Source organism: Cornus florida, unplaced genomic scaffold, assembly GCF_030987335.1.
Source record: "Cornus florida cultivar Cherokee Brave unplaced genomic scaffold, ASM3098733v1 CherokeeBrave_3.0.0_Hap2_Chr02, whole genome shotgun sequence".
Lineage (NCBI taxonomy): Eukaryota > Viridiplantae > Streptophyta > Magnoliopsida > Cornales > Cornaceae > Cornus > Cornus florida.
Genome location: NW_026775572.1, coordinates 23,386,524 through 23,398,774, shown reverse-complemented (window position 1 = coordinate 23,398,774; position 12,251 = coordinate 23,386,524). Strand labels below are relative to the sequence as shown.

At 37.0% G+C, this 12,251-nt stretch overlaps 1 protein-coding gene and 1 pseudogene across 1 annotated transcript; both read left to right on the top strand.

Moving 5' to 3' along the window:
* The first annotated feature begins 343 nt into the window (after positions 1 to 343).
* LOC132286178 (7-deoxyloganetin glucosyltransferase-like) lies at positions 344 to 5,826 on the top strand (annotated as a pseudogene).
* Positions 5,827 to 9,049: 3,223 nt separating this feature from the next.
* On the top strand, positions 9,050 to 11,602 carry LOC132294269 (7-deoxyloganetin glucosyltransferase-like). Its single transcript, XM_059792068.1, has 2 exons — positions 9,050 to 9,600; positions 10,247 to 11,602. Exons 1-2 carry the CDS (start codon positions 9,099 to 9,101, stop codon positions 11,167 to 11,169), a joined length of 1,425 nt encoding a protein of 474 aa, XP_059648051.1. The 5' UTR covers positions 9,050 to 9,098; the 3' UTR covers positions 11,170 to 11,602.
* Positions 11,603 to 12,251: the final 649 nt, after the last annotated feature.

Sequence of the window (12,251 nt, the reverse complement as noted above, 5' to 3'; positions counted from 1 at the left end):
AGTTTCATTTACTATTGTCAAGTTGTTTTTGAATATGATACATAAGGTCTTGTGACAAAAATTTCATATTTATCTTATGTGGTACAAGATATTATAAAAAAAGTAGACACCGAACCCTAACGTACAGAAACAATATTGTGGATGTGCGTATGCTTCGCCTTTCGAAAGGAGTACCAAAAAAAAAAAATTCAGATAGGGGTGGGCTTTCTTTGTCCCTACTGACCAATGTGAATCTATGAATAAAAATCAAAGCAACATAAAAAAAATGCTTGGTACACATTTCTATCTCCATCATTTTCATTTTCATCTATTTATCTCCATCATTTTCATCTGCATAGTCACCATGGACTCTGTGAAGAAGCCTCATGCTCTTTGCATTCCACTTCCTGCCCAAGGCCACATTAACCCAATGCTAAAACTAGCAAAACTCCTCCACTCCAGTGGCTTCTACATCACCTTTGTACTCACAGAGTTTAACTACAATCTGTTTGTGAAGTCCAGAGGTCCAAATTATCTGGACAACTTGACTGATTTTCGGTTCGAGACCATACCGGATGGTTTGCCATCGACTAACCAACGGGGAATACTCGACCTCCCGGACCTGTGTGCGTCAATGACAATCCACTGCTCGCGGCCATTCAGAGACCTCATAGAAAAGCTCAATGCTTCACCAAATGTGGCCACTTGCGTAGTCTTGGACGGTGTCGTGAACTTCACCTTAAAGGTAGTAGAAGAGCTCGGCATCCCAGAGGTGCTCTTTTTCACTCCTATTGCTTGTGGTTTGTTGGGCTATTATCAATTTCAGGAGCTGATTGAAAGAGGCTACTTCTCACCAAAAGGTAAATATGTCTGTATAGTAAATTTTGTTGAAAATTCATACACAAGCACAACACACAAATAACTAGTCACTAAATGGCTATATTTGATGTGGGTGAATGGAATCAAATCAGAGGGAATGGAATGATTTTCTTTCCATTATTGTGTTTGGTGTGGACTATTAAAGGTGGAATCATCATTCTCCACCATTCTTGGAGAATGGTCATTCCATCAAAATCATTTATTCTCTTTATCAATGGAATGGGCATTCAATTCCCACATGGAATAGGATTAAAAAAAATAAAATAAAATAAAAAAAACCTATTCATCATTCTTTTTCTAAACCAAACCCATCTCTGTTCTCCTCCAACCTATTCGTCTCTCACTACCCCTTATCTCACCACCGCCGCCGTCTTCCTCTCTCACTACAGATTCTTCTTCCTCCGTCTCCCTCTCTCACTACCCCTTATCTCACCGCCGCCACCGGAGACCACGACACAACACAACACAACCCAACCCAGCTATCTTCCTCCATCGCCGGAGACAGATTCATCTTCTTTTCTCACTACCCCTTATCTCACCATCGCTGCCGGAGACCCTTCACCTGCAGTTACAATTAAAAATTGGCATAATTCCATCCACGAGTGTAATGTGATACATGCTGACATCTGATGTTGTGTCAAAATTGTAAAAAAATTTAGGGTAAAGTACAACCACACCCCCTGAGATTTAGCAAAAGGACACCTAGAGGAAACTTAGCTGTTTTTTTGGACAAAGACACCCACTGAAGGTTCAAAAATGGACAAAGACACCCCATTACAGGAAAAATTGACCATATTACCATTTGACCGTTTAGGAGACTTTTTTAACTTTACAATTAATTAAATTGGACCAATTTACCTTCATGAACAATTTATGCATAAAAAAAAAACCTTTATATTGTTCACCCTTTTTTTTATTTTTTTGTTTACTTTATAAATGTCCTAACTTCTTAAAAATGTAGACGTCTAAATTGATTTTTTGATCCAAATATATATTTCAAATAAATTATATTTTGTTATTACTTCTTTTCTTTTTCTTTTTTCTTTTTAAATTAAGATACTTAATTCTTTCATCTAAAAAATAAAAAAATATGGTACCAATATAACTTTATGCATCTTAAATTATACATCAAATATTATGTGTTTCCCAACATAAAAGGGAAAAAAAAAAAAAAAAAAAAAAAAAAGGCAATCATAAAGTTAAGATGCATAAAGTTATACTGGTACCTATTTTCTTTTATGTTGGGAAATGAATAATATTTGATATATAACTTAAGATGAATAAAGTTATATTAGTACCATATTTTTTATTTTTAAGGAAAAAAGATTGGTTTAATTTTTTTACATGAAAGAATTAAGCATCTTAATTTAAAAATTAAAAAGAAAAAGAAAGGAAGTGATAACAAAATATAATTTATTTGAAATATATGTATTAAATCAAAAAATCATTTTAGACGTCTACATTTTTAAGAAGTTGGGATAATTTTTTTTTAATGCATAAATTGTTCATGAGGGTAGATTGGTCCAATTTATTAAATTGTAAAGTTAAGAAAGTCTCATAAACGGTTAAAGGGTAATTTGGTCAATTTCTCATGTAAAGGGGTGTCTTTGTCCATTTTTGAACCTTCAGGAGGTGTTTTTATCCAAAAAAACAGGTAAGTTTCCTCTAAGTGTCCTTTTGCCAAACCTCAGGGGGTGTGACTGTACTTTACCCATACTTTTAATTTGGGATTCTACTCCCTGCAAAGTTTAAATGAGAATTATCGCCTCCCCTTTCGATCACCTTCTTCTCAACATGGCGTCTTCTTGCATTCTTGCCCTAATCTTCAACAGCTTACCCCAAATTGACGTTAATGCTTGCCCTAAATTGATGTTAATTTTTTTTGTTAAATTTTTTTTTTTTTTTTTTCTTTTAAGTTAAATTTCTTTATTCATGATAAAGGGTAATTTGGAGATATCAATATGAATTAATTCCATTCTATCTTTTAAATTGGTTTAACCAAACATATGAATGAGAATCATCATTTCATATTTGCAGCATTCTGTATTCTCATTCTCATTCTCATTCACATTCACAATTTCATTCCATTCCCACTTCATTTTGTTTTTGCCCACCAAACTAGCCCAAAATTCCTAGTGAGAGAGTTTAGAGAGAGAGAGAGAAAATGAAAGGATGGTGAAGATGATGTTTGACTGCACAGTCCATTCATTGCTACCGTGTATAAAATTTCTGACCAGACCTTTCTCATCAAAGAATCCATCGAATCATAGTTTAATTAGCCCCTACCAAGTGTATTCTTTTACCACCACCAATCAATTAGTCAGAGTTTATAGTAGGGGTGAACCTAATCCGATCCGCTCTCAAAAAATTAGAAAAATTTTAATTCACGACTGATCTGTTATTCCACTGATCGAATCCATGCAATAACGAATCGAATCGAACTGGATCCGCGGATTGAGTTGTATCTAAATTATCCATTATTATTATTATTATTATTTTTAATTTTTATAAGTAATATTATTTATTTACCTTTTAACCTTAACCCAATACATAAAATTTTAATTTATTAATATTAATTTGTATATTTAAATAATTATTAACTAATATATTTTTAGAGTACATTAAATTATTATTAACTAATTAAATTAACTAATATATTCTTTGAAAAAATATATATATATTTCACAGATCGGATCAGGTCAGACTCACGGATCAAATCGGATTTTTAAACTGCCCAATCCATGAGCTACGGATTTAATTTTTTTGACTCCACCACCAATCTGTGAGTGTAGCAATTCGATCTGATCTGCACGAATCGAATTAGATTTGCAGATTCACGAATTATTTGCCCACTCCTAGTTTATAGAAGAAGAAAATGAAAAGTACTAATATCCACCATAAGTCAATAAGACGCCTGCGCGCTGTACACAAAGATTTTTGCACTCATAGAATGTATTGTGGTGGTATCCAAACGGATCTCACCGCAGTGCATTCTACAGATGCAAAAAAAAACTAAAATTTTCTGCCTGAATATCATTTTTCATTTCATAACATGGAGTATTCCTTTGGAAACATCCAATCATTAATCTAGATTTTTATTTTTTATTTTAAAACAAAATGGTAATCAATGGAAGCCCAAAATGCATATATGTCCTAAGTCCTCACTATATATATATTATTACAAAACATGAATATACAGTGTTATTAAAAGTTTTTATAGTTTTTCTCAAACTTTTTGAATGTTTAATGTAGATGAGAGCTGCTTGAGCAACGGATTTCTTGATACTGCGATTGATTGATTACCAAAAACAAAATGGTAATCAATGGAAGCCCAAAATGCATATATGTCCCAAGTCCTCACTATATATATTATTACAAAACGTGAAATATACAGTGTTATTAAAGTTTATAGTTTTCCTCAAACTTTTTGAATGTTTAATGTAGATGAGAGCTGCTAGAGCAACGGATTTCTTGATACTGCGATTGATTGGGTACCGACAATGGAAGGGATTCGATTAAAAGACCTTCCCATGTTCATTAGATCGACTAATCGCGAAGATACAATGTTCCACCATAACTTAGATTCAGTGAATAATTCTCAACACATTCGATGATTTGGAGCAAGAAGTGTAGACGCCCTGAGAAGCAAGTGTTCAGAACTCTACAAAATAGGCCCTCTATCAATGCTTCATCGACGACTTTGTGAAGCAAAGCAAGAGTCTTCTATCGAACTGAATCTGTGGAAAAAAGATGTTGGATGCTTAGATTGGTTAGACAAAAGAGAGGCCAAATCAGTTGTGTATGTGAACTATGGAAGCCTAATTATAATGACCCCTGAACAGCTGAATGAGTTTACTTGGGGACTTGCTAATAGCAAGTGCTCATTCTTGTGGGTTATTAGGCCTAACCTTGTGAAGGATTGGTGTTGAATTGGTGTCCACAAAAGAGAGTTCTCAGCCATCCTTTTGTTGGATGTTTTTTGACGCACTCTGGGTGGAATTCTACGTTGGAAAACATTTGTGAAGGCGTGCCTATGATCTGTTGGCCATTTTTCGCAAAGCAACAAACAAATTGCTTCTATTTGTGCAATAAGTGGGGGATCGGCATGGAGATTGACACCGATGTTAAGAGAGAGAAAATAGAGGGGCTTGTTAGGGATTTAATGGAAGGAGAGAAGGGAAAGAAGATGAGGGAACGAGGCATGGAATGGAAGAAGAAAGCGGAGAAAGCTACTAGGCTTGGTGGGTCATCTTACATCAGCTTTGATACGCTAGTCAAGCACCTCAAAAGGTGAGAATCCTCGGCGGTGTGTTGATGCTGCTCATACGCGCAAGTGTTGAAATTCGTCCGATGCAGTACGGCACCACCGTTGATTATCACAGCTCAACGCTCAACGCTCAACGGTGAGACGTGTCATGGGTGTTTGTGTAGGTACAAGTTTTTAAGTAGAAACTTTGCAAGGGCAAAAGCAACCCACTCATTTTTACTGTTTTCTTAGGTTTATTATGTGTATCCATCCTTGTGGGTAAACAAGGGTTGTGGAAGTACTAGGTATATAGTAATAACTTTTTTTTTTGGAATTTAAGTGTATAGTAGCAACTTGAATGAATAAGAAGAACTACTCTTTAATGTTCTTTAATGTTTTCTCATGTTTGGTATGTCTACCCATCTGACAATAGACACCATCTTTAATCTACTATTTTTTTTTTTTATAAGCGCAACTAAACTTGGAAAACATACCCTCGAAACCTATCTGAAATTACTTGGTAGGGTAGATATCATCACACAAGAAATGGAGTCCCATCATTCGCTATATCTCCAGATTCTCCACCCTCCCTCTCTGGACAAAACTCAAATTCAATTAAGAGATACACCTCTACCCTCCCCTACCGTCCAAATCGTACGACGAAATCAAGACAAAAAGACAGAGAGATTGAGAGAGAGAGAGCACAGTTACAAAAAGACAGAGTGATAGATGTGGAAAAAAAAACAAAATGTGCCGGTGATCAATAGGGAGGTTTATGTACACGCGCGTGTATGTGATCATAGTTTGTCCATCGACTAAGATCTAACTCCATGCATGAAGACACAATACAACAACTTAAAGGATTCTGGCATAGTCAGAAATGTTCCTCATGTTTTATGCAAGCAAAATGTCCAGGGACCACACTCTTAAATTTCGAATACAAAAATATAAAATGTAAAATAAGAAGATTAAAAAGAAAAAAATAGAGAACACAACATATACATGGTTCGGCATTAAGGCCTATATTTATGAATCTAGAGTCATTAAGGCTACATTTCTCTTATTGCTTGTAGTACTTGATATGTTTACATTGTATTAATAATATATAGGAATAAAGTTACAGATAAAGGGAATAAATCAAGGAGTAAATTACAAACAGTGTTTTAATGAGTAAAGATTGAATCTTTGAATGAAAATACCTCAATCAAGAAAGAGGAAAGAAAGGAAGAGAAATAAATTAAGGAGTAAATCAAGGAAGGAAAAAAGGGGGAAAAGAAATATAATATAATACATATATATAAGGATAATGCTTAGCTACTCACCAGTGAGTAGGGTAAAGTTACTCACCTCTATGTGATCCAATAACAAAATAACACATCACATTTAATAATAAAATAATCCACACCTAAAAACACTATATATATTTATTCGATGGTTGATTTGAGAAAGCAGAGAAAGGTGTGGATTATTTTATTATTAAAGGTAATGTATTATTTTGTTATTGGACCATATAGGAGTGAGTAGCTTCACTCTACTCACCGGTGAGTAACTAAGCATTGTCCTATGTATAATATATATTTCAATATTTCCCTGCAAACTCAAGATGGGTTTCTCGAAGCTAACTTAAGTTTAGAAATGAAATCTTGAAAACGGTGGTGGAGCGAAAAGCATCCGAAAGGCCGGAACAAAGCAGAGAAATAGTCGGAACAAAGCCGATAAATGGATCGGAACAAAGTCGAGAAATGGGTCGGAACAAAGCCGAGAAATGACGCCGAGAAATGGACCGGAACAACACCGGGAGACATCGGGGTGATCCATCCGAGAAAAAAAGATCCGGAACAAAGCTAGTAAAAGGCCGGAACTAAGCCAGTAAATGGCCTTTCTTTTTTTTTTTCTTTTCCCCAACAAATCATAAACTCAAAAAGAAACCAAAAACAAACCTAGTAAAATAAGGCAAACACTGCCCCAAAATTATACAGGTGGTGAAAACCAATCAAGGAAAGAGAAAATAGTTGATGTGGTGGAAGAAAGAGGTCGTCAGCATGAGAGGTAAGTAAAGCAAAGTAAGCCTCTACAACCAAAGGCGAATTCGAAGATGACGCCGAATATTCACCAAACTGAGCATAGTAACGACGACGGCGAAGCGAGTAAAAACGTGGAAAGTGGTAACGAAGGACTCGGCCGGTGATAACACATCTCGCAATGGCTAGAACACAAACAACCTCTCTCTGACCAGGAACTGAAACAATGGTGAGTCGGTCACTACCTCCTAGTCTTTGTCTCTCGACTCTCTTCCTCAATTCCTCATCTCCAAAGAACTGATCTGAGTAAACCCTTTCACAATCTTTACATGCAACACATATACATATATGCACATGATGCTTACCTTGAGTTATCTTATACTTTCTGGATGTTACTAAACCATTTAATTGAAGTCCAAAAAGCTGGGTTTAGGCTGCCCACTCTGAGTTTGGTTGTTAGTGGTTAACTGAGACATATGATGCTGTTGTTGCTGTTGAGTTTGGTTGGTGCCGAAGTGATGAAATGCCTACGATGGGGTGAAAATTGGGGAAGCAAACCTCTGCTGAAAGGATTTCCATTAGCAGCTGGGAGTTCCCCAGTTGTTATCTTAAACCGCTACACTACAATATAATCATATTGGACTGTTTGAAAAAGCCTAATCCGTGGAAATCGAACTGAACTAATTCATTATTTCACGGATCGGTTTGGTTCGGATTGAGAATCCCCACGGATTGGTTCGGTTTCAGATTTAGCCAATCCATAAGGATCGAATTGATTTGAATTTTACCCAAAATCGAACCAAATTGATATGTGATCAGTCGACTTTATTATATGTTACCATATGACGTTAACTAATACTTTCTTCTTGTCGACTTTTTATTGTAATATATATTGATTTTTATTGGGGTGCAACTTAGCATGACCCAGTCAAGGTTGAAGTGGGCCGACTTCCCTGTAGTGGGCCTAGGCCCTTTTCCTGGGAACCAAAAATGTTACCATCTAACACCGAATTATATTCAACATTCGAATAATTAAGCAGTCCAGCATCTTCTTTTTTATTATTTATACACATATATGTATATAGTATATACACAAACACACATCTTGCTTTGTGCACTCCGCTGTAGATTTTATTAATTAATGTTATATAACTTATTTGGGATGTATCTGGTCAAGATAAATGGTTCTATCATGATTATTAAACTAATTGGTTTTTGTATATGTGTGTGTGTGTGTGTGTGTGTGTGTGTGATTTTGTCATTCTTTGGCATTGACATATTATTTAAGTTGGCAAATTTGAAATGCTTGGGTTTTTCAAAAGAATTGATGGTTTGATACTGACATTGAGGATTAATGAATTAGAGTGGAGAACAGATACACTCGACGACACCGACTAGTCAATTGTCTCAATACCGAACTCTTTGAGTTTTTTAATTTTTCTTTGAAGAGAGCTGTCCACCCGAGGGTTATTTTCTTTAAGATTAATAAAGATGCAACATGGAGTAAAAAAACTTCATCAAAGCAGAGGAGGTATTATAATTATAGAGCTGCTTGTTTTTTTCACCCTAGCAGATAAAACTTAGGAAATCAGCTAAATATATTATGAATTTGACTTACTATTGCCAAGTTGTTTTTTAATATGATACCGTTGATACATAAGGTGTTGTGACAGCAATTTTATATTTATTTTATGTGGTACAAGATGTTATAAAAAAAAGAAGACACCGATCTTAACAAAAACAATATTGCGGATGTTTGTATGCGAACTTTCAAGAGGATAAACAAAAAAAAAACATAGATAAGTGTGTTGATGTCATAATGACAATGGGGTGGGCTTTCTTTGTCTCCATTGGCTAGTGTGGATAAAATCAAAGAAACATGGAAAAAATGCTTCGCGCGCGCGCGCACACACACACACACACGCACACACATACATATACATCTCTCCTTCATTTTCATCTGCATAGTCACCATGGACTCTGTGAAGAAGCCTCATGCTCTCTGTATTCCACTTCCTGCCCAAGGCCACATTAACCCAATGCTAAAACTAGCAAAACTCCTCCACTCCAGTGGCTTCCACATCACCTTCGTGCTCACAGACTTCAACTACAATCTGTTTGTGAAGTCCAGAGGTCCAAATTATCTGGAGGGCCTGAGCGATTTTCGGTTTGAGACCATACCGGATGGTTTGCCATCGACTAACCAACGAGGCATACTCGACCTCCCGGCCCTGTGCGCGTCAATGACAATCCACTGCTCACGGCCATTCAGAAACCTCATAGAAAAGCTCAATGCTTCGCCAAATGTGCCTCCTGTCACTTGCGTAGTCTCAGACGGTGTCATGAACTTCACCTTAAAGGTAGCAGAAGAGCTCGGCATCCCGGAGGTGCTCTTTTTCACTCCTAGTGCTTGTGGTATGTTGGGCTATTATCAATTTCAGGAGCTGATTGAAAGAGGCTATTTCCCACTAAAAGGTAAATGTCTGTATAGTAAATTTTGTTGAAAATTCATACAAAAGCACAAGACACACAAAACTAGTCACTAAAAATTCCTAGTGAGAGAGTTTATAGAGAGAGAATATGAAAGCATGGTGAAGATGATGTTTGAGTGCATAGTCCATTCTACTGCTACTATGCATAAAATTTCTGATGAGACCTTTCTCATCAAAGAATCCATCAAATCATAGTTGGCCCCTACCAAGTGTATTCTTATTCCATCCAATCAATTAGTCACTAGAGAGTTTATAGAGGGAGAAAATGAAAAGCACTTATATCCACCATAAGTCCATAACACGCATGCGCGCGCACACAAATTTTTGCACTCGTAGAATGCAGTGTGGTGGTATCCAAGTGGATCTCACCACAGTGCATCTTACGGAGGCAAAAAAACTGAAGTTTTCTGTCTGAATATCATTTTTCATTTCATAACATGGTGTATTCCTTCAGAAACATCCAATCATTAATCTAGATTTTTATTTTTTATTTTAAAACAAAATGGTAATCAATGGAAGCCTAAAATGCATATATGTTCTAAGTCCTCACTATATATATTACAAAACATGCATATACAGTGTTATCAAAGTTTATAGTTTTTCTCAAACTTTTTGAATGTTGAATGTAGATGAGAGCTGCTTGAGCAACGGATTTCTTCATACTGCGATTGACTGGGTACCGGCAATGAAAGGGGTTCGATTAAAAGACCTTCCCACGTTCATTAGAACGACTAATCGCGAAGATACAATGTTCAACTACAACTTAGAATCAGTCAATAATGCTTTGAAAGCTAAGAGTGTAATTCTCAACACATTCGACGATTTGGAGCAAGAAGTATTAGACGCCATGAGAAGCAAGTTTTCAGAACTCTACACGATAGGCCCTCTATCAATGCTTCATCAACGACTTTGTGAAGCAAAGCAAGAGTGTATCGAACTGAATCTGTGGAAAGAAGACGTTGAATGCTTAGATTGGTTAGACAAAAGAGAGGCCAAATCAGTTGTGTATGTGAACTATGGAAGCCTAATTATAATGACCCCTGAACAGCTGAATGAGTTTGCTTGGGGACTTGCTAATAGCAAGTGCTCATTCTTGTGGGTCATTAGGCCTAACCTTGTGAAGGGTGCTACAGAGGTCGTATCGGACGACTTTATGGAGGAGATTGAAGGCAGAGGATTGGTGCTGGATTGGTGTCCACAAGAGAAAGTTCTTAGCCATCCTTCTGTTGGATGCTTTTTGACGCATTGTGGGTGGAATTCTACGTTGGAAAGCATTTGTGAAGGCGTGCCTATGATCTGTTGGCCATTTTTCGCAGAGCAACAAACAAATTGCTTCTATTTGTGCAATAAGTGGCGGATTGGCATGGAGATTGACACCGATGTTAAGAGAGAGAAAGTAGAGGGGCTTGTTAGGGATTTGATGGAAGGAGAGAAGGGAAAGGAGATGAGGGTACAAGGCATGGAATGGAAGACAAAAGCGGAGAAAGCTACAAGGCCTGGTGGGTCGTCTTACATCAACTTTGATACGCTAGTCAACCACCTCAAAAGGTGAGAATTCGAATTGGAATCCTCGGCAATGTGGCAATGTGTTGATGCGACTCACACGTGGAAGTGCTGGAATCCGTCCGATGTAGTATAACACCACCGTAGAGCAATCCGTCCGATGTAGTATAGCACCACCGTAGAGCATCATAGCTCAACACTGAGACATGTCATAGGTGCTTGTGTACATACAAGTTTTTAAGTAGAAACTTTGCAAGGGCAAAAGGAACCCACTCATTTTTACTGTTTTCTAATGTTTATTATGTGCATCCATCCTTGTGGGCAAACAAAAGTGGGACAAGTAAAATGGGTTTGTGGGAGTACTAGGTTTTTAGTAGCAACTTGTCTGAATAAGAAGAACCACTCTCTCTAATGTTTTCTCATGTTTGGTATGTCTACCCATCCGACAATAGACACCATCTTTGTCGGTAAATATGTTTTCCAAGTTTAGCTGCGCTAAAAAAAAAAAAAGGGTACAGGTTATCAATACTTGTACAAGATTCATATGAGTATAGTGGTTATACCCTCTAAACCTATCTGAAATTACTTGGTAGGGTAGATATCATCACACAAGAAATGGAGTCCCCTCATTCTCTGTATCTCCACCCTCTCCCACCCTCCCTCTATGGACAAAACTCAAATTCAATTAAGAGATAGATCTCCACCCTCCCCTACAGTCCAAAGCATACTACGAAATCCGAATTCAATTGAGAGAGACATTTCCACCCTCCCCCTAGGTCGAGAACACAAGACAAAATCCAAATTCAATTGAGAGTGAGAGAGAGTGACTAGATCACCACCCTCCCCTACCGTCCAAAGCATACGACGAAATCCGAATTCAATTGAGAGAGAGAAAGAGACATTTCCACCCTCCCCCTAGGTCAAGAACACAAGACAAAATCCAAATTCAATTGAGAGAGAGAGAGAGAGAGAGAGAGTACAGTTATAAAAAGACAGAGTGACAGATGGGGAAAAAAAGTGTCCGTGATCGATAGGGAGGTTTATATACATGTGCGTGTATGTGATCATAGTTTGTCCATCAACTAAGATCCGACTCCATGCATGTAGACAATACAGCTACTAAAAGGGTTC